Source organism: Amphiprion ocellaris, chromosome 8 (assembly GCF_022539595.1).
Source record: "Amphiprion ocellaris isolate individual 3 ecotype Okinawa chromosome 8, ASM2253959v1, whole genome shotgun sequence".
NCBI lineage: Eukaryota > Metazoa > Chordata > Actinopteri > Pomacentridae > Amphiprion > Amphiprion ocellaris.
Genome location: NC_072773.1, coordinates 2,982,436 through 3,010,082, shown reverse-complemented (window position 1 = coordinate 3,010,082; position 27,647 = coordinate 2,982,436). Strand labels below are relative to the sequence as shown.

The 27,647-nt window shown below is 37.9% G+C and overlaps 1 protein-coding gene across 1 annotated transcript; it reads left to right on the top strand.

The window, feature by feature from the left end:
• The first annotated feature begins 3,122 nt into the window (after positions 1-3,122).
• On the top strand, positions 3,123-25,932 carry si:ch211-207e14.4 (interleukin-17 receptor D). Its single transcript, XM_023270443.3, has 12 exons — positions 3,123-3,352; positions 12,543-12,627; positions 14,006-14,164; positions 14,524-14,642; positions 18,525-18,648; positions 20,516-20,554; positions 20,649-20,794; positions 20,902-20,976; positions 22,116-22,182; positions 23,434-23,580; positions 23,715-23,887; positions 23,985-25,932. Exons 1-12 carry the CDS (start codon positions 3,233-3,235, stop codon positions 24,525-24,527), a joined length of 1,797 nt encoding a protein of 598 aa, XP_023126211.2. The 5' UTR covers positions 3,123-3,232; the 3' UTR covers positions 24,528-25,932.
• The last annotated feature ends 1,715 nt before the right edge of the window (positions 25,933-27,647 follow it).

Here is a 27,647-nt window from a genome sequence, read left to right as displayed (position 1 = left end):
CTAGTAGTATATGTCAAAGAATTTCCAACAAAATCACGTCTTTTCTAGATGCACATTGCACTAAATCCTACAAAAGCAATATTGGGTTGAACTGCAGGCAGTGTTTCCACAGAGCACATAGAAATAAATCTGACAGACTGAGAGGAAAATAAAACATACTGGATCAATGAAATTAGAAAATGTAAATATGAGTCAAAGAGCTTATTTATCACATGTAGAGCTCAGTTTGCTCCCAATATTGGTAACATCTGTTGGAACGGGGTTAACGCTACACGTTTTTTGGCTTTTTTTGTGATTTATTGCACTATAACTGTGTCGTACTGCTCAGAAGACCTTTTTTCAGTGCCCTCTACCTCTAGTCCTGGTTGTTCTGTTTCCATATTGGAGCTGGACTTTATGATGTAGTGAAAAATGAACCCACAGTGAAGAGAAGCTGCTGCTTGGAGTTCAGACGATCACATGTAACTGAAGCTCAACAGGGATGTTTAAAAACAGGCGTAAAGCCGCAGACTGAGAGGATTTTCCAACAGTGTGGGGTAAACTGGGGTAAGCTGGGGTAAACGGGGGTAAAACGCCCCCCCACGTTGTCCCCCCTCCTGATTTCCTGCTTTTTGTTAGTAAATTGTTTTCCTAGAGTCTGGAGACAGAATCCGAGGAGGGAAGTTTCTACAGATGTTGATGGTTTTTGGTGTCATTTCATCTGCCAGTCCAACGTCAACACAACGTCTACCAGAAGGTTCTAAAGCTCTTCGTTCTTCCAGCTCCTAACCTCAAGGAGACGCTAGTTTCCTTTTCCAGCTGGACTCAGCAGAACCAAAACTAAAACCAAATGGTTCACAGACAATGGTATCACTGTGCTTGATTGGCCAGCCGACTCACATGACCTGAACCCTGAAGAGCCTCACAGAACCTCATGGAACACAATAGAACCTCACAGATCCTCACAGAGCTCCATAGAACCCAACAGAACCTCATAGATCCCCATAGAGCACCAGAGAACCTCACAGAGCCCCATAGAACCCCACAGAACCTATAGAGCCCCAAAGAATCCCATAGAATCCAATAGATCCCCCTAGAGCCTCATAGAATCCCAGAGACCCTCATATATCCTCACAGAGCTCCATAGAACCCAATAGCACCTCATAGACCTCCATAGAGCACCATAGAAAATCAGAACTTCAGTGAACCCCATAGAGTTCCATAGAACCTAAAAGAACCTCATAGAACCCCACAGAACCCTATAGAGCCCCAAAGAATCCCATAGAATCCAATAGATCCCCCTAGAGCACCACAGAACCCAATAGAACCTCTTAAACCCTCACAGAGCACCATAGAATCCCAGATAACCCATTAAAGCCCCACAGAGAAGTCCTAATAGAACCCCAAAGATCCTCATAGAACCCTATAGAACCCCATATGTGGTTTTGTCAAGAGGAAGATTAGGAACCAAAAATGCAGAACTGAAAGCTGCTATTATGTACCTTTCTGTCTTTCTTTCTTTCTTTGTTTTTTTACTTTTTTGAGGTAGATTACAAAAGAAAATTTATTTTTTGTGATTTTCTACTTTTTTGAGCTGTACTAATCTATTATCTTTTAAAATATTAAACATTTTTTAAATTTGTTATTTTATATTTTAAACATATTCCTGAATAATGTGTACACAGGAAGTAAGTGAACACATTTAGAGGTAATTATAATAAAACCAGAGAACACTTTGGTTTTTATAAAACTAGAAACCGTCCGGCCAGCAGGCAGATGGTTCCCCCACATTAGAGCCAGGTTCTGCTCGAGGTTTTTTTTCCCTGTTAAAAGGGTGTTTTCCTGCCACTGTCTCCTTAGGGCTGCTCTGGGGGTTCAGGCATATGGGTTCTGTAAAGCATCTCCAGACAATTTGACTGTAATTGGTGCTATATAAATAAAATTGAATTGAATTGAATTGAAAGTCATTTTAATCAATACAAGCTTGATATTTATGCAAAAGTTTCTCTATATTCTCAAATGTTCAAGTTATTCTGAGCTAACAGAAAACAGAATTGTTAGAATTATTTTTGATTTGTTTTTACACAGTTTTGTTCCTTTATTATGACTGATATACAAATGAAAAAGTAAATAAAAATAATAAATCAGCCTGAATGTTTAGCGAACTGCACCAAAGACATTTAATTTAATTTAATTTAATTTAATTTAATTTAATTTAATTTAATTTAATTTAATTTAATTTAATTTAATTTAATTTAATTTAATTTAATTTAATTTAATTTAATTTAAGACCTGGCATCCACTTATATGGACAGAATTTTTTTTTTCAAAAACAGCATATTGTTCATAATAATGATAATAATAAAATAATATCAATAAGAATTATAATAACAAACATAATAACAACAATAATAATAACAACATGCAGATAATATTAATGCATTTTAAATATAATAAAATATTGTGTACGTATTTATCAGATATTAGATATTATCCAGTTATTATATTTATTGGTTACTCTTTGTCCCAAATAACTAGAAAAAATCTAAAATGCAAAAAAAATTATTTTATTTTATTTTATTTTATTTTATTTTATTTTATTTTATTTTATTTTATTTTATTTTATTTTATTTTATTTTTTTTTATTTTTTTTTTTACAGGGACAGCTGACCCTCCCTGGGCAGGTATAGAAAACAACCACACAGCAATGAATATATGAAACAATACAAAAATCCATCAGTGTGTTTTGTTTTTACATCTTTACCTGAAACTAGCATTTTAGACAGATAATAATGTGTATTTTTTTACTGCTGGTTAGCTTTTATGTTTCTTTATTAGATGATAGTGAACATAATTTATCAGAAATTTAACATCGTAAAGCTCGAATTTTGAAAAATCATCTCCTATTAAAGTCCTATTTTGACATTTTTGCACATTCCGGATCCATTTTCAGTTATTTTTGGTTCAAGCTAACAGACAATCCTCCACATTTCTCTCATGTTCACGATAAATAAATGTTTATTTATGTATATTTGTATGTATTTGGTTTCCTTTGAGCAGTAGAGTGATTTTAACGCTATTTAAAGCTGATTAAATCCACCACCATCCTGCTGTAGAAGCTCCTGGGAGTGTTAAAACATGTCCTGCTCCTCCTCCTGGAGCCTCAGGTCACCACTCCCTCCTCCAGATCTCAGCCCTCTCTGGCTCCTCGCCTCAGTTTGTTCTGCGGCTGCCTCTGGTTCTGGAGCTCAGCATGGCTCTCTGGACGGCGGCTCTGGTTCTGCTGCAGCTCCTCGGGCCTCTGTGGGCTCAGAATAAAGACCTGGATGCTCCCATCAGGCCTCAGGACTGCAGCCTGGACTGCATCCGACAGGTAGGAAACACCTCCAGCCTGGTTTCTGCTCCGTCTGGACGGGTTTTAAGGCTCTCCTGACATCTGAGCAACAGGATTTATATCTAGTCAGACTGTAAATACAAAAAACTAGCCTTAGAGTGCTGCAGAATCTGTAATATCCACATCTAAATCCATGTTCTACAGTTTTAAATGTGTTTTTTTTACATAAATCCAACCATTAGCAGGTTGACTTTTAGCTGTTTTCTTCACTTTTGCTCTTTAAGTGTGAATTTATACATGAAAACTACAAAAAATGTGAATTTTTCATGATAAACAACAAAAAAATCTGTTTTACTGATCATATGAAACCAGAAATAACAGCTGAGAAAAGCATCACTAATGTTTCTGTTACTAAAAGAACAGTCAGATTTTTGCAATTTCTTTATCAGTGCGTCATTTTGCATTTTAAAGCTAGTAAAAGTTCAAAATCAAACAATCCAGGCAGCTCAGATCACTGTAAAGGACATGAATCCAACCATCAGCAGCTTGATTTTTAGGTGTTTTCTTCACTTTTGCTTTTTAAATCTAAATTTAATAGTAACAGACAAGAAAAATCAGTTTTCCTGATCATAAAAGATCATAAATTAAGCAGAATTTCCATCCATCCATTATCTATACACAGCTTAATCCTCACTAGGGTCATGGGGGGGCTGGAGTCTATCCCAGCTGACTCAGGTGAAGGCAGGGGACACCCTAGACAGGTCACCAGTCTGTCACAGGGCTACATACAGAGACAAACAATCACTCTCACATTCACACCTACGGGCAATTTAGAATGATCAATTAACCTCAGCATATTTTTGGACTGTGGGAGGAAGCCGGAGTACCCGGAGAAAACCCACGCATGCACAGGGAGAACATGCAAACTCCATGCAGAAAGATCCCGGGAAAGCCGGGACGTGAACCAGGGATCTTCTAGCTGCAAGGTGAAAGTGCTAACCACTACACCACTGTGCAGCCCTTAAGCAGAATTTGCAAGAAAAAACTGAAGTCACAAGACAACAGCTTAGGAAAACAGAAGTACAACAAAAAAATCTGAAGAATTTCCCACTTCATTTTAATTGGTGATTTATTTTGCGTTTAAAAGCTACTAAAAGTTTAAATCTAACAATCCAGGCAGCTCAGATCAGTCTAAAGGACATAAATCAGACTATTAGCAGCTTGACTTTTAGGTGTTTTCTTCACTTTTGCTTTTAAAATGTGAATTTCTATGTGAGAAACCAGAAAAAAAAATCATAAATAAAACAAAATTTGTATGGAAACCGCTGAGGAATACTGAAGTAATGTTTGTTCTTCTAAAAAAAATGCAGATTTTTGTATTTTCTTTCTAGTCCGTGAGACATTTTGCATTTTAAAGCCTCTAAAATGTAAAAAAATCTAACAGTTGGACTATTAGCAGGTTGGCTTTTAGGTATTTTCTTCACTTTTGCTCTTAAAATGTGAAAAAAAAATCAGTTTTCTTAATCATAACAATTATAAATAGTGCAAAATTTGGAAGATAAAACTGGAGTGTCACAAGTAAACAGCTGAGCAAAGCAGCACTAATGTTTCTGCTACTAACAAATCTGCAGATTGTTCACATTTTGTTTGTGATCAGTGATTTATTTTACATTTTGGAACCCTTACAATGTAAAAATCTAACAATCGGACTATTAGCAGCTTGACTTTTAGGTGTTTTCTTCATTTTTGCTCTTAAAATGTGAATTTATACGTGAGAAACAAGAAAAAAGCCATTTTTCTTCATCATAACGGATCATAAATAAAGCAAAACTTCAAAGTGTCACAAGTAAACAGTTGAGGAAAACAGAAGTACCACAGAAAAATCTGCTAATATTTCACATTTTCTTTGTAATCGGTGAATTATTTTGCATTTTAAAGCTACTAAAAGTTAGAAATCAAAGGCTCCAGTTGGATTTTAAGGAGTCTTTTAAGCTTCCGAGCCTCCGTCCTCGATGACAAAACAAGTCTGGGAGGAAGTGTTTGTGTTTTCTGAATAAATAAAGGAGATTTTTCAGTACAAATGCTATAAAAGTCAGCGTGACAACACTAAAAACACCTGACAGATGTCTGCTGAGGTGCATGTTCGGACCTGACCTGTTGAAATATGTACAAAATATTCATAAATAAGCTGCTCCGGGTGGTGAGATTAAGATAAAGTCGGTGTTTGGAGCCTCGGTGGAGTGAAGTCACACACGGTAACACAAACTGTTGTTGTGTTATTATTGTGTGCCGCCCTGTAATTACTGGAACATGAGCTGGTTCTAGTTCTGTTCTATGTTAAACAGTTTCTTTATGTTCAGTAACCGGTTTGAGGCTCGGAAACGCCGTCGTCTGTCCACCTCTGCAGAGCCTCGGGCACATTCAGCATTTCTGTCGAGTTGTGATCTCTAAACCTGCAGGACGAGTCCTCGGCGTTTAGAGAGGCTCTCCGAGGTTTTGTGGAAGAAGAAACACAACGAAAACAATGAGTAGAAATCATCCAGAGGAGATAAATTAGAAAACATTGAGATCAGAGTCAGAAAGGGTTTAGATTTAGAATCTGACTCAACAGTAAACAGGAGATTAAAAAATAGAAAGTGTTGCAAGTCAAATAAAGATAAGATGAGATGAAATGAGATAAAATTAGATGAGATGAGATGAAATCAGATCACTTAAGATGAGAAGAGATAAGATCAGATCAGATGAGAAGAAATGAGAAGGCATGACATAAGATAAAGATGAGAGGAGATAAAATGAGATTGGATGAGAGGAGATAAGATACGATAATATAAGATGAGATGAGATACAATAATATAAGATAAAATGAGAAGATGAAATGAGATTCAATATGATAAGATAAGATGAGATGATATAAAATGAATTGAGATATGATATAAGATGAGACGAGATACGATAATATACCATAATATAAGATGAGATGAGATGAAATAAGATACAATGATGCAACACAAGAGAAAATGAGAAAAGGAGATGAGATAAGATATGGTAAGATAAGATAAGATGATATGAGATAAAATGAATTGAGATAAAATGATATAATTTAAGAAGAGACTAGATATGAGATGAGATGAGATAAAATGAGGTGAGATATGATAATACAACATAATATTAGATAAGATGAGATAAAACTTCTTCCACCAGATATTGAACAGGACAGAATCTTTTTTTATTTGTCATAGTTCATGTAAACATTGTGTAAAACTGTAAACAAACCTGTTCAGGTGCAAACAGTCAGAGGTGTTTTGAAAAATACAAGAAAAATGCTTCTATAAAAAGAGAAGGAAATTATTCATAAAAACTAAATGACACAACATAATAAATGCAGCATCAAAAAGTAGAAAACAGTAAGATTCAATACATGACTGAAGAAACATGAGTGAAATAAAGTAAAATAGAAAAGTAAAATGAATACTACAGTTATACTGAGGTCGTAAGATTATAATCAAAAACTGCACCTCAAACATTACGTCATAATCATTTTTGCTTTTTAAAGCTGAATTTATAAGTAGCAAACGAGGGGGAAAAAAATCTGTTTTCCTGGTCATAAAAGATCATAAATTAAGCAAAATTTGCAAATGTCACAAGTAAACAGCTGAGAGATCACTCTAAAGGTCATAAATCTGACTATTAGCAGCTTGACTTTTAGGTGTTTTCTTCACTTTTGCTCTTAAAATATAAATTTATACATGACAAACATGGTAAAAATATCATAAATAAAGTAAAATATCCAAGTGTCACTGGTAAACGGCTGAGAAAAGTTCAGATGTTTCTTATTTTCTTTGTAATCTGTGATTTATTTTGCCTTTTAAAGCCCCTAAAGTGTAAAAATGAAAGTATCCAGTTGGATTTTAAGGAGTCAAAGCAGCAGAATTTCACTTTCTAGGCTCCTTTTTGCTGGAGGTCGGCTTAGGGGAACGACTCTTCCTCCAGCTGGGCCCAGAAACAGACTCCTTGTTGGTTTTGGATGCTGTCAGTCTGTCGGCTGGAGTCAGGATGAGTGAGTGAGAGCAGATGTTTGGAAATCAGAAACCCTCTGCTGGTTCCAGCTTGGCTCATTCTGCAGGACATTCCTTCTTGTTCAGGATTTATTTACGATTTGTGGAGAAGTAAAGTATCGATATCCTCCGTGATGGCATTCAGGGTCGACTTTTATGTGTTTTTTAACTTCACAAAGATGCAGCAGAGCAAGTGTAGTAAATTTAACATACAAAAAGGTCAAAACATGCAAAAACATGTAAAATGAACCACTGGCATAAAGTCCAAATGGACTGATCAGAGCAGTGTGTTTTCTCCCTGGTGAATCTGCCCAATAATCACATCGTAAAAAGTTAAAATGTTGCATGGTTCTTGTTTTCTGTGACTAATGTGCAGCAGAAGTCGGCCTGATAGACAGAATTAACTCTGATTTAAGGCAGTCAGACGTGCAGGATTCACATGAGCTCAGCAAAACGAGCAAAGAACCGCAGAAAAACAATGAAAAAAGGAAGCTTTGGTTGCAAAAATGTACCACAGTGCCAATTCTACAGCTGCTAAATCAACAGAATCTTATTCATAATGAAGCTTTTTATGTCCCATAATTAAATCAACATGATAGTCTGGTTTAATCTCTTGTAAATGTGACGTTAGAGCTCCTTATTTCACTGTTTTAAAGTAAATTTTGGTCCTACAGCTGTGAGTGGAGACTAGAAGCTTCTCTGTGCACAGCTAGCATCTAGTAGCATGTGAGGCATTCAGGGAACATCTGTAAATTGTAAAAGTTTTGGTCCTATAGCTGTGGCAACTAACGCATGTGGATTCTGCACATCCAGTTGACTCAAATTTGTCCAGAATGACTGCAAAAGTCTAAAAAAATGACTAAAATAGATGATAAATGAATCAAAGTTAGCTCAAAATGACTAAAACTGAACTAAAAATGAATTAAGAACTGGTTGTAAAACTGGTTGTAAATCAATCAGAAATGGTTCAAAATGACTGAAACTGATCATAAACAAACTAAAGATTAGGAAGAATTGTCTAAAATGATTACAAATTTTCATAAATCAATCAAGCTTTGATCAAAATGACTAAAAGTGGTCCAAAATTAGTTAACAATTGTGAAGAATTCTTCAAAATGACTCCAAAAGTCTTAGAAATGACTAAAACTGATCATAAATCTAAAGTGACTAAAATGGGTCCAAAATAAGTCAAAACTTGGTTGTAAAACTGGTTGTAAATCAGTCATAAATGGTTCTAAATGACTAAAAGTGGTGATAAATACATTTTAAAAATGGTTAAAATGACTAAAACTGGTGCAAAATGAATTAACAATGCTTAAAATTAGTCAGAAAATTAGTCAGAAATGAAATGAAAAATCAAAATGACTGAAACTGGTCACAAATTAATCAAAAATTGTAAAACTGATCATAAATCAATAAAAATTTGAGCAAAATTACTAAAACTGGCTTGAAATGAATACAAAATTGGTTGTAGATTGTTTTAAAAATGACTAAAATAGATGATAAATTAATCAAAATTTGCTCAAAATGTCAAAAACTGGTCCTAAATGAATCAAAAATTGTGAAAAAATGTTCAAAATCATTAAAACTGGTCAAAAAATTCATTAAAAATTGGTTGTAAAACTCGTTATAAACCAGTAAAAAAATGTTAAAAATGACTAAAACTGGTTATAAATAATTTTTTTAACAGGTTAAAATTGCTAAAACTGGTCCAAAAAAGATTTTAAAAAATTGTTCAGAATTGGTCAAGATGTCTAAAACTGACCAAAATAACTCAAAAAATTAGTCATAAATGAAATATAAAACATTCAAACAGAACGCTGCCATAAACTGCAGAAAAACAACAAAAAAATGAAGATTCGATCGCAACAATGTACCACAATTAATAGAATCTTATTCATAATGAAGATTTTAACATCTCATAATTAAATAAACACAATAATTTGGTTTAAACTCGTGTAAATGTGATGTTAGAGCTCCTTATTTCACTGTTTTAAAGTAAATTTTGGTCCTAGAGCTGTGAGTGGAGACTAGAAGCTTCTCTGTGCACCGCTAGCTTCTAGTAGCATGTGAGGCATTCAGGGAACATCTGTAAATTGTAGTATCTATTAATAATCAGATATACAGCAGGTGAGGGGTTTTGGATGCTTTTTTATTTGATGTTTTCCCTCCAGGAGCTGCTCTGACTTCAGGTTTAGTTGATGTTGCGTCTTTTTTTTCATGCCGATTAGCATTAGCAGGAACGTAGCACAACATGTCAGTAAACACAGCGTTCTGTTTATTTACATGTGAAACTGCTATGAAAGTATTTTGACAGAGAAAAAAAAACTATTATTTCACCATATGAGAAAGGTTCCACATGGTTTGTATTCAAGCAAACATATTTAAAAGTCATTTTTAAGCTTTTTAAAATGAATTATTGTTTATTTTCAGACACATTCACCAATAAAATCCCCTCTGTTTCTCCAGAGTGAGTAATTATTTCCACATAGAGTTGTTTATGTCATCTGGTGAAAAGTCCTGTCTTTTTTCATACTTCAATATATACAGGAAATTACAGAAAAGTCCCTTTTTTCCAGCATAGTGCAGCAATAATAGGTGTAGATAGAAGTTTGCTTTTTTAATCTTCGCCAGTAAGTCTTGTATAAATTTTGAACTTGCATCAAATTTCATTTATGACTAATTTTATGACTAATTTTGACCTAGTTTTAATTCATTTTGCACCTGTTTTAGTCATTTTAATAATTTTTAAATTTGTTTATTGCCAGTTTTAGTCATTTTGAACTATTTCTGATTGATTTGCAGCCAGTTTTACATCTAAGTTTTGATTTACTTTGGACCATTTTTAGTATGGGTAATGAGCATATTTTTGATTTGTTTATCATCTATTTTAGTCATTTTTAAAAGTTTTGGAGTCATTCTGAACAATTCTTCAGACTTTTTATTTCAGTTTGGACCAGTTTTAGTCATTCTGATTAAAACTGTATTTGTTGCATGACTAATTTTTTGGAGTTATTTTGGTCAGTTTTAGACATCTTGACCAATTCCGATCAATTTTTAACTCATTTTGCACCAGTTTTAGTAATTTTGATCAAATTTGTTTTTTTAGTAAGGTCAGTTTTACAGTTTTTGGTTAATGATCTGGTTTTGTCATTTTTAAGACCCTTGGAGTCATTTTGGACAAGTTTGAGTCAACTGGAAATGACAGCAACTCAGCCAGGAAGTTGTAGGCCACGTAAAACCCAACTCCACATTAAACTGAAACGAATTAAGAATGGGATAAACGTTTGTGTGCGTGTAAAGGCAGAATATAGTGCATGATGTGGCCCAAATGTGTCTTTATTCTTGTTTACAGTCAGCTTTAATCCAATAATTGACATGAACAAGCCTCATCTTGCCATTGATAATGACACTCACCACATGCTTGACTTTGGATCTGCAGTTGAGGTTCCTGCTGCGAAAGAATAACAGAAAACAACCTTCAGCCAAAATAGTACAACTTGAAACCTGACACTGCACTTCCTCGATTCCCCAACTGTTCATCCGCCAAGTTAGAAGCAGATCAGATGACTGGCTGCCAAGTGACGTCAAGAACAGACAAACACACACACAGACAGATAGTTCTTAATTTGCTCATGAAACTGGTTCTACTGGCGTCTGAGCAGCTCCTGTGTTTGTCTTTGATGATGTGGCCAACAAAAGCTAAGTTTTGCCCATCGATACAGCCTGAAGTAGATCAGACGTACTGCTGTTGGGATATGAAACAAGATTTTTTACAAGATTACTTTCTGAATTGTCACCTGCTGCCTTAGTTTCATGTTTTTCTTCCCACAAAGACTTTTAAATGCAACCTAATGCAGAAAATATCCAAATTGGTGCATTAAAATCAACCAGAGTGCATTAATTCAAGTGTCTGGTTCTATAAATTTCACCTTTTACCGATCAAACATGAGCTACAAGGGCACACTTAAGGGTTTGCGGTAGTTTTGTTGTTATAGTCATCGTGGTTGTGCTAGTATGAGCAGCTGTTGGAAGTTTCTTTGTTTGGGGAGCCTCAAGAAGTTGTTTTTTTTTTTGTCTTTTCTACCTGGACGGTCCACTCAGCTTGCTAGTACGAAGTTGGGCCCACTTTAGCCTTCAGAACTGCCTTAAATCTTCTACAACAAGGTGATGGAAACTTTCTTTAGAGGTTTTGGTCCATATTGACACGTTAGCAGACGTTCCGAATCTGCAGTTGCACCATATCCCAATGGAGCTCTATTGGATTGAGGCCATTGGTGTCCAGTGAAGTCCTTGTCATGTTTTGAAACCACTTTGAGATGATTTGATCTCTGGTTCCAAGCCATCAGAAGATGAGTTCCTGTGGTCATAAAGGGACAGACATGGTTAGCAACAACACTGGTTTTCTGTGGAGTTTAAATGATGCTCAGTTGGTACAAAAATGTCCAAAATGTGCCAAGAACATGTCCTCAACATCATCAAACCACTAGCATATTGAACCATTGACACAAGGCAGGATGGATCCGTGTTTTCATGTTGTTTGCACCAAATTCTGACCAGAAATCAAGACTCATTGGACCACACAATGGTTTTCCAATCTTATATTGACCAGTTTTGGTGAATTGTAGCCTCAGTTTCCTGTTTCTTAGCTGACAGGTTTGGTAGTTGGTGTGTTTTTCTGCTTCTGTAGAACATCTGCTTCCTTCAGAGATGATGTTCTGCACATCTTGGTTGGCAATCTTCTGATCACTGGCATCAACAAATCTGGCATTTTCGCCCAGAGAACGTCCACTTTCTGGATATTTTCTCTTTGTCGGACCATATTTTCAAACCCCAGAGATGTTTGTGTGAATTTCTGAAATGGTCAGAGCAGCTTGTTTGCCATCAAAAAAACATTAAAAGTCACTTAAATCACATTTCTTCTGCATTTCGATGCTCGTTTTGAACCTCAGCAGCTCGTCATGCCTAAATGCTGCTGTGTGATTGGCTGATTAGATATAGTAGCTAATAAAGTGGTTCTGGTGAGTTTACATCTGTAGGTGTTGGATAAACAGCCACTAAGGATTCATGTTTAAATGTGTAATATTACAATAATCAAGGCTCAACTCAGAAAACACACTAAAAATGCAGTTTAAAATGTGTAATCTGACGTTATTTTGTTTTTTCCTTTACAGGGAGGCCCTGAGTGTGAATACTGCAGAATAACCAGAAGTGATGTGAAGGTGGCTCTGGGGTTTAATTCCCTCCAAACATTTGGAAGTAAGTCTTTCTGCTCCACTAATTACACACATACACTGAGTAAAGTTTGCTCAAACATGTTTTGGCAGCACTCAGATGTCGTTCTCCTGATTGTAATGTCTTGATCTTGCTCGTACATGACTCTAAATAAAGATTTAAACGCATTGATAAGTCATACTGTTTACAGTCATCAAAACAACAAATATGGAAGGAGATGATCTGCTGTCAACACCAGAGGTTTGAAAAACAAGTCTGAGATAATCTGATTGTAAGCGCCATTTTTGCAGTCCTGTTATAATTTAAGAAATTATCATCTTCGGTGCTGAAATGCAGATTTTTGTAAATTGAGATGGTTGAAGTGTTCGACTTAATTATTATCCTGTTAGGCTTCCGTAGGCTTGTAAATGCAGCCACGAAGAAGAATGTGGCTGGAAGTTGTTATGTTTTTGTTTTCAGTATACGAGCGGGAGTGGAGCAACATGATAGTTTTACCATTGTCATTATCATTGTCGTCATTATCTTGGTTCTTATGATGATGTTGCTTAATAAACGCGTAAAACGATATCTCGCCTCTCGCTCATGAAGTGGTTATGGAGACAAGAAAGAGAAGAGAAGTAAGGAAAGAACTACAGAACTTAAGATAACCACTACACTGATGTCAAATATTTGTCAAACTTTAGCGCTACTGAAGATCCACAACCAGCAGCAGTGTGTGATATTTGCTTTCTTGTATGGAATAGCAAATGCAGAGTTTTTACTCTTTTTTAATATTAACAATAATTCAATAATTTATTCAACAATAGTTTAATTAATAAGTCTGATACTAATATTATTTAATATTATTTAATTTATAATATAATTACAACATGAATTCTAATTGTATTATAAATAAATTGTACTTAACACATAATATTTTATATATATATGTGTATATATATGTGTGTGTGTGTGTGTGTGTGTGTGTGTGTGTATGTATTGTTTGTTTTGTTTTTGTGTTTTTTTGTTTTTTCAGGTGCAATTTTTTGGTTTTTATTTTTGTTGCCAGCATTACTTACATCTAACTTTATTTAAATCTAATTTTATCTCATCTCATTTTATCTTATCTCATCTTATTGCATCGCATCGCATCTCATATTATGTTATATCATCTCATCTGATTTTATCTTATCTCATTTTATCTCATCTAATCTCATCTCAATTTATCTGTCATCTTATTTAATCTCATACTTTGTCTTACCTCATCTCATCTCAGTTTATCTCATCTCACCTTTTGGCATCAGCCTTTCTTTGTGTTTGGTGCTAAACAGCAAATGTTTCTTTCCAGATCCGATGTCCAGAGACGCTGCTTACTTGTGTTCTGTCGGGAGAAATTAAATCCGTTCCTGCTCTTCCTCCTCAGGTTGTATTCCGTGGCCTTGTTTCGAGCTCCTCGGACAAGACGACCCTAAAATCTGTCAGCACTACGTCCAGGCTCCAAACGAGGTGAAGGTGGAGTTTTTAGAGGAACCGAACCCCGAGTCTGACACCGTGGTCGTCTCCTGGAAGCCCAGCTACTACGGTGGGTTTCCATCCCTTCACCTCCACTTTTAAAGGCAGCTTTTTCAACTTTTTTGAAACTCATTAATCACATCAGACACATGTGGCCTCCCTCAGAGTAATTTCTCAAGTCGCGTCTGACAGCAAGATTAATTTCAGGTGAGTTATCGAGAGAAGAAAACTATTGTGGTGTGTGTTATGAGAATACTTCAAGAGGCTGCTGCATGACTTATAGGACTGTGAGGCGCTGAAGGGTATAACTGTCATGTTCAGGGTTTAACAGCCTGGAAAGCTGCAGCACATGTGACGCACACATGTATTCACCTGTGTGGGATTTGGATGATTGATGGCGTATCTGCGTGTTTTGTGTGTTTTCTGCAGGAATTGCCTTCCTGCGAGGCTTCCAGGTGTCGCTGCAGGTTCTGGGCGGGTCCAGTGTTGCCTGCCAGCTCTTCCTCTTCCACCGTAACGTCTCCTTACCAGCCTCTCAGGCTCAGAAGGTAGGAATGCCTCCACTTGCACAAACGCAGACTTAATTTCTGCTCAGACATCTTTCATGAGCAAATCTTTCCCCACCGGAGGTCAGTGTCTTCGAGTTTTAAGGGCATAATCGTGAGTTTCTGATGCTGTACTTTGGGTGAGGTCACAATGACATCGTCCCCCCCGTTAAAACTGAAAGCATGCCTTCAGAGACAACAGCCGTAAATTTAGTGCTGGGTGTCATCTTAAAGGGTGTTATTTATGTGACCATTTCTTTCGTCCATGTCCCAAAGGGCTCCACTTACTGACATTCGCCAAACCCCAGTGGACACGCTCACACCTATGATGAACTTGTATGTTTTCTTTTTGTTATTGTGCAGTGGTCTGAATCACACTCAAGCTCAGACAGACGTGAAAGCTTCAGACTAACTGGAACTGATAGAGGTTAAAAGAGAAATTCAAATCACATTAACAGGAAAATGTACAATACCGTGGTCGTGTTGTTCATTTTGAAGCATCACACAAGAAAAAGTAAAGACACCAAAATTCAAACTTTATACACTCTCTTGAATGTGGTTTTTGACTTTTTCCAAATACTTTCTGCGTCTTTTGTTGTCTTCATGACAGCATGAAATATGACAAATACCAGCTGACGTAACAGAATAATTACAACTCACCAGAGCGAAAACAATTCCTGAACACTTTTCTTCATTTTTCTCCCTTATATGGACAAAATTTAGTTTGGTTTTTCCAGTTTTTAAAGATTTTTTTTGCAGTCGGCAAACAATTGGAGCTGTATTCCATTATCCATGTTTCTATATTCTATAGTACACCTGTGGAAGTGAAAGTATGTCCCAAAAAGTATACCAGATCGGTTTAGAATTTTGCAAACGACATGTTTTCCTGGCAATTTTGACCCTCAGTCCTCTGAACGTTTATGTTGCAGGGTTGAGCACAATTATTAGGAAGATTAAGCCGCTAACAGTTTGTCTTTGAGGATCTTCCCGAGCAAAAAGGGCAACTTATGCTTCAGTTGACTAAAATAATTTTCCCAAATCTGTTAAAAAATTATATGGTTGTGTTTTCCCTTTTTTGCATGTGGAACTAGACGAGTATACCAACTTCTGAGGTCAACACTGATAAAGTCAAAGCTATGAAACACCACATATTAAGTTAATATGTGGCAGCTTCAACGGGTGAAATTTTCTTGCCTACTGTCAGGAAAATTCTTCAGTGGAGTCCTGACTTCTCCAAATTATTACTCAGAGTCATCTCTCAAGTCAAAGCAAAGTTTTACTTGATCTAGGAATCAACATGAACAGAGCAGAGTCTGAAGGAGTGACTGACAATAGGTGGAAACAGTTTAGTTTTTAAGGAGGAACATGATCAAGTTACAGTGGTATTATCAGTTTCTGAGCAGCCAGTTTCAACCGGCTGCTTGCAAGACCAACTTGTTTTATTTTCATGGTCAAAGTTAAACCATGGAAATTTACTGGGTAGGTTGGGTTATATGAGCTCACAGTCACACAGTTAGACAGTAGTTTGAAACGATAAAGAGCATTTATTCATAAAATCATTATAATTTCATAACGCCTACCTTCGAGACGATCATGTTGTGTCGGGTTAGTGTTTGTATACAGCAAATACACTCCACTATACCAAGCCAAGAAACGCTCAGCTGAGTAAAGAGAAAAACAATCCGTCATTAATTTAAGGACTGTGAAAGTTTCTTCATGCAAAGTGTTTTTTTTTTTTTTTTTTTTTTAAAAGCACCTAATGCTGTGTGGAAACCGCCCCAGGGAAGACGAATCTTTTCATTATGCTAACTCAGGCTCATCTCATTCACTGGGAAATTGATCCTGATGTGTCGTTTTAATCCCTAAAATGCCTCATGAGGACAGTGAATGGAGGAGGCCGCTAGTCGAGCTCTGAATGAGGATGCACAGGAGTATCCTTGAAGAAGTCTTTTTTCAATTCAATTAGGCAAGGGGAAGACCTTACGAATTTTAAACAGAGAACTCAACAATCCAAAGTTGCTTTTGGATTCTCTATGAGAAAACAGTCGGCTGTTAGGAAGGAACCAAAGAAAAAAACTTTTCTGCACCTGTGACACAAAAGAAGGAACACAGCTGGAATATACAAACCATGTCAATGTAGGACTGACAGATGTGTTTATAACAGTGTTAGAACAAAACAATGGACAGCTGATAGACCTTGACTCTTCCACTTGCAACTCTGGTAGGAGGAACTAAGATGCAAGGAAAGAATCCAGGATGCTTTCTGGAGGAGCTTAGAAACAAGGAAGTTAGGAGACAAACATCGCAATGAAAAACACATAAACACTTACTCCTGTTGCAGAATAGAAGTTCATACCAGATGCAGAAATCCAAGATTATCATCTCAGCTTTAACTGTTGGGAAGAAAACTGTATGAATCAGACCTTCATGGTGGAACTTCTGCAAACGAACCAAGACTAAGGGAGACCAAGAAGAAGAAGAAGAAGAAGAGAACTGCTTGGGCCAAAAACAAATGGACATCGGTCCAGTGGAAATCTTTACTTCACTGGAAGTACAAATTTGAGACTTCTCTTGGATCAAGAAGATTTCTCTTTGTGAGAGAGTGCACAACAAGCAGTTATTATCAAAGCAAAAGGAGGCTACAATGAGGAATTTTAGATTGTGAACTTTGTCTACATGTATTTGATTTCTACATAAATCCATACATTGTTTCATAGTTTTGGTATCTTCAGGGGCTGCACAGTGGTGTAGTGGTTAGCACTTTCACCTTGCAGCTAGAAGATCCCTGGTTCGTGTCCCGGCTTTCCCGGGATCTTTCTGCATGGAGTTTGCATGTTCTCCCTGTGCATGCGTGGGTTTTCTCCGGGTACTCCGGCTTCCTCCCACAGTCCAAAAACATGCTGAGGTTAATTGATCATTCTAAATTGCCCGTAGGTGTGAATGTGAGAGTGATTGTTTGTCTCTGTATGTAGCCCTGTGACAGACTGGTGACCTGTCTAGGGTGTCCCCTGCCTTCACCTGAGTCAGCTGGGATAGACTCCAGCCCCCCATGACCCTAGTGAGGATTAAGTGGTGTATAGATGATGGATGGATGGTATCTTCAGTTTTGTTCTACAAGACAACAGTTAAAGTGAAGATGCCCCAAACTATGATTGTATCATGAAAAAGTTCAATATTTTCCATCAGTTATTTAAGAATGTGAACATTTAATATATTCTAGATTCATAAAGTAAAATGTTTCAAGCATTTTCCTATTTTAGTTTTGATGACTATGGCCCAGGGCTATGGTTAGTACTTTTTCCTTGCAGCTAGAAGATCCCCAGTTCACGTCCATGACCTGTCCAGGCTGTCCCCTGCCTTCACCCCAAGTCAGCTGGGATAGACTCCAGCCCTCCGCGACCCTAATGAGGATTAAGTGGTGTATAGAGAATGGATGGAAGGATGATTATAGTCCACAGCTCAAAGAACAGTTTCAAAAACTTATCTCAAAATATTACAAGCTTTAATTTCAAGTCCAGTACATCAACCGTAATCGCGGAGAAGACCGCTGACTTGAAAGTTGTTCAGAAGATGATCATTGACATGGAGCCACAGAAGGTCATTGCTGTGGAAAAGTAGATTCAAGAACTTTGGAGAATTCTACGAGGACTGAGGCTGGCATCGGCGCATCAAACGCTACCAAGAACCAACGACACCTGTCACACTTTTTAATAAGACGCTCCTAAACCAGACACAACATCAGAAATAAAAAGTAAAAAGACCAAGGTCAAGCACAGAATCCAAGGTGTTTGAAGTCCATGTGATGATTTGAGTTGTCCTGTCATACGTACCGATCTTAAAACCTGTGTGAAGATAAAGGTGTTCATTGTGTTTTTTTTCTTGCAGGTGTACAAGTCGGACCCGTTCCCCGGCCTTCCCCTTGGAACCCAGTACGCTGTTACCGTCATGGCTCTGCCGGTGCCGGAGGAGTGGGAGAAGTTCTACCACAGCGAGATCTTCTCCACCCAATGTGAGACCCAGAGAAGCTCCAGGCTACATATTATCTCACAACACACACTTTCTGTCCCTGACAAAAGTCGTCACTTATCCAAGTTGTCGGAACAACAAATAACAACTCCACTTGTAGTTGATCAGTTGGAATCAGAAATGGCTTGTATGAAAGGCAAAGATCTCCAGATTATATTTATTATACCAAAAAAAGATTTGTATCATTCATTGAGTTTTATCATTTAATTAGAGCAGAAAGGTCAGATTTTGCTTGGAAAAAAGTCTTGTCGCACACAAAAATAATCTCGAAATCATACATATACTTTATTTTGAATACACAAACATGCTACAATAACATCAGAACATAAAATCATGGTGCCTTGCAAAGAATAATTAATATCGTGCATGACTCCCATGAGCTTGGAGGACTGCATCCATACGTCTCACCAATGATTCTGAGTAACTTATTGATGAAGTCATCTGGAATGGCAGAGAAAGCAGTCTAGCAGGACTTCAAGAGTTCATCAAGATTCTTCGGTTTCATCTTCCAAGCCTCCTCCTTCATCTTACCCTTCATGCTTCATAATGTTCATGTCTGGTGACTGGGCTGGCCAATCCTGGAGCACCCTGACTTTCTTTGCTTTCAGGAACTTCGATGTGGAGGCTGAAGTATGAGAAGGAGCACCATGTACTGCAGGATTTGACATCTCTTGTGGTTTGGAATGTAATGGGCAGCAAGAATTTCTTGATACTTCAGGCTGTAGATGTTTCCATCCACTCTGCAGATGAACCCATACTGGATGTAACAGCAAACCAGGATTCTTCCTCCACCAAACTTGACTGTTTTCTGGGTGAATCTTGGGTCCATGCAGGTTCCGACAGGTCTTCTGCAGCATGTGCGTTGATTGGGATGCAGTTCAATGGATGATTCATCAGAAAAATCAAGTTTTTGCCACTTTTCCATCGTCCATCCTTTCTGCAAGCTGTGGGCCTTGACAAATGCAACACGATTTGTTTGTGTTCTTGTGCTTAATGCTGGTTTCTGAGCACTAATTTGGTCATGGAGACCACTGCTTGAGAGAATTCAACAAACTGTTAATGTAGATACGGGGGTTTCTGGTGACCAGTTGGCCCTGGACTGTCGAACCAACAAGCGCTCCTCCCTAACAGTTGTCTTACGGAGTCTGTCTCTCCTGGGCTTGTCATGAACATCAGCAGTTTCTTCAGATCTTTTTCTTATCCACTAGACGGTCGGATACATTAAAGCTGTCTGCCACCTCAGCAGCAGACTTGGTCTTCAGGCTCTTGATGATCAACACTTTGGTCTGTGGTTGAATATTTGGCATGTTGTCAGAGGTCAGGTTCCCATGAAGGTCTGTTGTTCTGGGGTTCTTTTTATACACACCTGGGAATGGGTTAATTACAGTATTTGTCACAGGTGAGACTCTAATCTGTGATTGGTTGAATTATTTAAAGACAGGACCAGACTTTTGTCCTCACAAAAACAGAAGTTCTGGACTTTACCAACCTGTGAACATCAGGACACTTTTTGACAGTTTCATTTTGCACCCAGTTATTAATGTGAAAGCCCTTGACAATAAAATGAAGCATTTATTGTAACAGCTGATTGATTAGAAATAAAGTTATATGCCATTTTAAGTTACTAAGTCCTTATGAGACAAGACTTCTCCCAGGGACTGTAGAGCAGAATTCATTCAGGCGGCTGGCGCTTCAGGATGACCTTTAAAATCATGGTGCAGCTAAAACAACATCTCATTCTCCGTCGTCGGGGAGCTTATCTGCTCTGTAAACATGTTCTTCAAACAGCTGCAGGTGTTAAATAAACTGCCTTGATAGTAGGAAGTAACGTGTTGGTTGTGGTTTTGCAGCTTGTGCAGAGAAGAATGGACTGGAGCAGTGCAAAACGGGTGAGGAAAAACGTCGCAAAATTCACAGATGAGCTCCAGTCTGGTGTGTTTAGTGTTTCCTCTTGAGATCAGACATTTCTTGTTCTGGTTGCAGACTGGTACCCCAAACACATCGAGGTCCAACAGGAAGGAACCGCCGTCACCGTGACCTTTAACCTGGCGCCTCCTAATCTGGGCATCAGGAGCTACTTCTCACTGTGTTACGCAAACGGCATGAAGAAATATACAGACATTACACCCGTTAGTCCCTTCTTCACTTGCAGATCTTTTACTTTCCTGCTTTATTTTCTTTCAGTGCATCACGTTACTCATATTTACTGCGTTAAACATCAGTTTTATTTCCCCAGAATTCCACCAAAAACAAAACTCACCACAGCTACCACCTGGACGACCTGCAGGAAGGAACCAACTACACCTGTGAGGTAAAATAAAAGTGCATTGTCATCGTATTCTATGGACTTAATCAGCAGATAAAGTTTGTTCATAGTCACAGAAACGACTCATTACTCGACTGGATTATGAAACTTGATGCCAAAAGCTCCTGACAAGAGTTAAAGCTGCACGAATAATAATGATAATGTCTTTTTGTGCAACAACTATCAATCCAATCTGCTCAATCAGCTGTCAAAGTTCAACTAAAACAACTTTCTGTCAGTTTTTGTGACCAAATATTTCATTTTTAAAGTATTCTACAAGTTCAGTTTTGTTTTATTGTGACCTACAGCTATATGTGGTTCAGAAAATATCTCGAGTCGACTTTTGCATTTTTGAATTTTTTTAATAATATGAGCTCAATGGAACTTTTTATGATGCATCAATTTTTTGTTTTTAATATTTCAACTCATCCGCAATCAGATATTATTTATTCTACTTGTCCAATATTCCAGGTTCGGAAACAATGACACAATGAGAATTAACGGTAAAAATTTCAGGTTTTTATCTTTAATAGTTTGTTGGATATTGTTGTTAAAACCTTTTCAAATTTCAATGCACAACTGTTCTTCAAAGCAGTTCGACTGACAATTTAAAAAAGAAATATAGTCTAAAAGTCCACAAATCTTTACAAATATCTACAGTTTTTGCTTTTAAAATTACAGACAAAGAGATAGTGGAGCAGAAATTTGTGCTCAAAATTTGGAGATTTGAGATGGAATGATCCTTAGTGTAACATCGAGAGGGTTATTTATGATTTTTAAGGATCTTTTTTAGTGTCTTTCAAGTCATTGTTTTGTTTTTTCTGTCCTGTAACTTTACTGTTTTTTTCACTTTGATGTTGTCAGCAGCTATTTCTGACACAAAAAACTTATATAAAGATGAATGATTGATTTGAATGATTTCACACTCAGTGATGCAAAAAGTCAGACGTTTAGTGAAGCATTTAGCAGAAAAAGAGGCAGACATGTCTGTTTAAGAGTGGTGGAGAAGAAAACAGAGCTAAAAGTAGAGCAGAGGTAATGAATGTTATTGGATGTTTGTAGGACAGCTTGTTATGCTGCCCCCAAGTGGCCAAAAACAACAACTTCCAAGGTCAGAAATTAACTTTAATTTCATTTTCTCACAGATCGCAGCCAACGAAGTGGACGCTGTGAGAAAAACGTTCAGCGTTCAGGTGTTACACATCCATAAAGGTAAGAGATCCACACAATCATAACATATCACAGTAGCTGCTGTGGACTGGACCATTTATGCTGATTTAATCGGTTAACAAACGAAATACACTGAAATATGAAATTTAAAGGTAGTTTAAAATCTCAGACAGGCTAGTTGTGTTACTTTCATTGGTGTAATTTCAAATCTAGCTTTTGTCTTTTTTGATTCGATATAATGAACAAATAAGAAACATCAGACCCTTAGATCTGAACAATAACATCAATATAACTGGAAATATTTATTTTCCCAACAGTATCTGCAATAACAGTTTAAGGGTCATGTGCAATATTCTAATTCCAGGTGCAATATTTTAATTACATGTACAATATTTCACTTTCATGTTCAATATTCCATGCTCATATGAGGTTTTACTGTACTATCTCAGTATATTTTATAGTCTTATTTTAGTGTACTTGTTTTTATTTCCACTAATGTATCATACTTGTGTCTTTTTGCTTTTCTACCAGGCACTGAATTTCTTATGTTACATAATTTTGTTTTCTGAGCAATATCTGGCACAAGAATTGCATTTGGGATTTATGAAGTTTTATCTTATCTCATCTTATATCATGTCATCTTGTAGTCTCTCATCTCATGTCATCTCATCTAATTTCATCTAATCTAATCCCATCTTATTTCCTCTTATCTCATCTCATATCACCTTATCTTATCTCATGTCATCTCATCTAATCTCATCTCATCTTATTTTATTTCATCCCATCTCCTCTCATATTATCTCATCTCATCTAATATTTTCTCATCTGATCTTACTTTAGTTTATTTGATCTAATCTCATGTTATCTTTTCTCATCTCATTTAATCTTATCTAATCTTATTTCCTCTTATCTATTGTCTCATCCTCTTACCTTAGCATATCTTATCTCATCTCATATGATCCTATCTCATCTTATCTCGTCTTATTTCATCTCATCAAATTTCATCTCTTCTCATCGAATCTCATCTCATATTATCTCACCTCAGCTAATCTCATCCTATCTGATCTTAGCTAACATCACTGAGATATTGGTGCATCAGAACAGTTTTTCAAAATTCTGTTACATTTTTTTTAACCTCTGCTTTGTAGTTCTTGTGATTTTTACACATTTTTTTCTGAATAAAAACGTTTGTTTTTGTAATCAGGTGATTTAAATAGTTGCATTACCCCCAAATGCCAAAGTTATCTCTTTAAGGTCCAACACTGATTTGTTGTAACATCTCCTCCATCCTAGACGGCGGCTCTCCGATCTCTACCGCTCCGTTGCTGGCTGTGTTTCTTCCACTGTGTCTGGCCGTTGTAGCCATACTGGGAGTCGTGGTCGCTGTTTTCACCAGGAGGAGGTCCAAGCTACGCATGAACAAGTTTGACATTAAACCAGGTGCACAGACAAATCAAATCTGTCAACTTATGGCTCATAAATTACAGAATAGTTTCACATGATTTGTCCAAGAACTTTGTACATCTGCTCCGTCTGTTCCGTGAAATGCAACCAGATTTCCTTCTTCTTTTCAGATATTATCAAAGAGTACGAAGAGAGCAGGACTCAGGAGGAAATGGTATCGCTGCCCAAAAACAGGCCGAAACCTCCTCGTCTTCTGATCTGCTATAGCAGCCACGACGGCCCTGCTCATGTCAAAGCTGTCATGAAGCTGGGAGCCTTCATCCAACAGCACATGGCCACTCAGGTGCTACAAATGACGTGTCACAGCCAGGAGTTAATCGTCATGTGGTCCAGTTTGGTTTGTTTTATCATAAGGCTGGTTTATTTCTTCTCCTTCCCAGGTGTGTCTGGACCTGTGGGACTCTCTGAGCGTGGCCGAGGAGGGCAGCATGGCCTGGCACTGCCGGCACATCCGGGAATGCGACTTCGTCTTGGTGATCTGTTCTCGGGGTTTGAACCAAAGACCTCCGGAGCCAGAGGGGGACAGCGAGGACGAGGAGGTGGAAGCACAGCTGGACTTTGGCTGCAGCTCTGACGCCGCCGTCAAACTCATCGGAGAGGAGGTGGGTCGAGCCAAAGCCAGAGGTCAGGATCTGTCCAAATACATGGCGGCCATTTTCAAGTACTCTGAGGAGATGGACATTCCCACCGAGCTGAGGCTAGTGTCGCACTATAAGCTAACAAACGACTTGGCGCTGCTCTTCTCCCACCTCCATGGAGTCGCTCTGCACCGGCCGGGAGGCTTCCTGAAGATAAACCACATCTCAGAGGAAAGCTACGCTAACGTGCCGGCTGGAGCCGCTCTGCAGTGGGCCATCTACGAGGCCGGGATGGAAATGAGGGAAAAACAGCAGAACTCTGTGGAGGAGGGAACCCTGATTTAAAGGTCCAATATTGTACCTCTTATTTCACAAATTAATTGAAGACTCATATGTTTCCAGAACGCGTCTTTCAATTTTCAGCTCACAATACTTCAAAAGGTGGTTCATTTTACTCTGAATATGTAACTCCTGCCTTTAGCTGTATTGTAAAAGCTCTGTTTCAGCCTCTGTAGCTTTAAATACAGCTGAGCTACTGCTAGCCCCGCCCCCTTCAGGAAGAAGGAGTAGCGTGGGCAGCTTTTTCAGATTGAAATATTGCCACATTCTCTGCACACTCATTGGTGAGTTTGCCATGAAGGTTTTAAAATCTGTGTTTTAGCTGCTAACTATTTCGTACTCGTTACATTTTCTGACCACAGACAGGAGAATATGTAAATGAGAACAGCTTTATTGGGAACACAGAGAGCAGGAGAGAAGAATGAAAGCAGGTGAATTTAGGCTGGACAAAAGGTGATATGAAAGCACAATAACCAGCCCAGTCCTTGTTTACTGGGTTAAAGTCGATTTTAAAGTTTCCACCATCATCTAAAAGTGCCTCATTATTACAGATTCCACATAATTCTGACCTGTGGGCCCCCACCAAAGCTAATGGTAACGTTAAGCCACACAACCTGCACTAAGGATTCTCTTATTGTTGTGGGGACATTGACATCAAAAATTATAGGAATCTACTGAGTGCTTAGTCCCTCGGATGCTGGGAGTGCATGAAAACTCAGGTGTTCACTCTTGCAGTACATTTGGTGAGTTTTACTCCTGGCTGAGACATTTTAGCTGAAGCAGCTCTAGAATGTAAATAAACCTGGTGGACTGTGAGGAAGCTGCTCTTCATCAGCGTTTTGGTAATTCTGAGCTCCGTATAGAAGAAAGGTTGGTCTGCAGATGGGTGGAAATCGAGTGAAATTGTGAATTCACAAGTGAAAGTTGAGCAGAACATCTACAGTCCCTGGTGATGTTCCCCGAAGCAGCCAACCAACTAAACCACCGACGCCTCAATACTGCTGCAGTGGCTGCAACTGTGGACTATGACCTCTGAAGTGTGTGATGTATGCATCCAATAATATGTTAAATAAAATAAGAAAGTTTCCTATTCAATTTCTTGCAATGATGTGTAAAAAGCTTTTTATGTCATTTGTAAAATACGCACTGTACAGAAATAAACTATTAATCTTATTCATGAGCTTGCACAGTTACTCAGTGAGAATACTTATGCTGAAGTACATGTTGAACATTGTATACATGCATGTTTACAGCCGTGGTTTATTTATTTGTGTGCATATCTCATTTAGATGGAATGGATTTACAGGTCCTATCATTTTTAACTTCATGCTAATGTGAGGTTAAACATATGCTGCTTTGTATTTTACGCTATATTTGTATCTTTGTGCATCTAATAAAGCAAATAAATTGATATACAACGTGTTTGTGATGCTTAAAAATCTCTTAAAGATTTAATCTTAATCTTATTAAGTCTACAGACTTCATCTTTCTCAGCATGGAAGATACCAAATTCCTTTAAAGATCTTCTACCATTCTTCAGAGATCCATTTTTTAATTAAAAAATGACTCAAAATGTGACAAATATCAATGGTACGTCTATAAATGTCATCCCCCAACACATCTTGCATAATATCAGCCCCATATCTTCACACTCCCACCTCTGTGCTTCGCTGTCAGGACTATGCATTCACTGTGGTCGTCCAGGTCAGGGTCACACTAGAGATGTTGGACTCCATTTGATCCGAGGTAATTTATCTCAGTCTCATCTGATCAAAAAATGTGCCCAATATTCACCAGGCTTCTTTTCATGTCTTGGATTTTCACGTTTTCAAAGTCTGTTACACTGTCTGAGCTGTTACAGAAACTCTGATTTCCACTTTTAACATCTTTGCCACTGAAGACAATTCATGAAGAATACAATGAACACAACAAACAATGCAACTGATTCCATAATACTTTATGTCCTATTTGACATGCTTAAGCTTAATTGTATTCCCAGGGTACATAAGAGGACATTTCATGTCATCAGCAGCACATGCAAAGGCCTAGAGTGGTTTCCTGCTGACATTCAAGCCGTAGCACAACTCAGAAGCTGTCAGCTCTCACATAACGCCTAAAACTAAAGAATCGTGTGAAGCCACAAAGGCAGACATCTTGGCACTGCTGGAAGTTGGCATAGATGAGAGACAGGTAGCGAAAAAACTGAAGATCTCCAAGACAGCCGTTCATTACACCAAGAAAAAACAAGCCCAACATGGTTCTACCAAACTGCTAGCTGGTCACGGAAGGAAGAGTCTTTCTACCCACCAGATGACCGTCACTCATCCAATCCTGTGTCAAGAATCATCCTCAGATCTCCAGGGGTCTTAAAAATGAATGGACACTGTGGAGAAATGGGACTTGTTGGACAAGGACAATTGGAAAGTGACTTGTTGAAGCTGGTCTGAAGTCACACAAGGCAGGAAGAAGCCCTTCATCAAGGAAAGGCAGAGGAAAGCTGGTTACTCTTTGCTGGGATCTCAAGGATTGGACTGTTGATGATTGGACTAAGGTTCTCTTCAGGGATGAATCCAGTTTTCAGTTGATGTCCACTCCAGCCAACTTACTGGTTAGGAGGAAGCCTGGAGAAGCTTCAAACCAGACTGTCTGCCCCTACAGTAGAACATGGGGGTGGATCAGTGACCATCTGGGGTAGTTTCAGTCTGGATGGAACAGGGACAATGAACCAGGTCATGTTTGGGGCTACTCTAGAAAACAGTCTTCTTCCATCAGCTGGAAAATTCTTTCCTGCCTCCAATGACTGGATTTTCCAACAAGACAAGGTCAGTTAAAGCCTGGATGGAGAACCAAAACATTGGAACCATGCATTGGTCTATTCAATCACCAGATCTAAATTGAATTGAAAACCTGTGGAAAATCATCAAATGCAAAATGCAGAGCCACAAGCCCAAAAACAAAGCAAATTAGTTAGAATGAGTGCAACAGGAATGGGCTGCTGTGACAGCAGAACAATGTGAGAAGCTGGTGGAGAACATCCAAGATGCATGGCTGCAGTCATCAGAAACAATGGTTATGAATCAGTACTAACTCCTGTGTGGATCATGGGACTAAAACAGACAGAAAAGA

Coding starts and splice junctions, on each gene's coding strand:
- si:ch211-207e14.4 (XM_023270443.3), top strand. CDS start 3,233: ATGGCTCTCTGGACGGCGGCTCTGGTTCTGCTGCAGCTCCTCGGGCCT. Junction 12,628..14,005: donor TTCCCTCCAAACATTTGGAA/GTAAGTCTTTCT, acceptor CTTCCTCCTCAG/GTTGTATTCCGTGGCCTTGT. Junction 23,888..23,984: donor AACAGCACATGGCCACTCAG/GTGCTACAAATG, acceptor TCTCCTTCCCAG/GTGTGTCTGGACCTGTGGGA.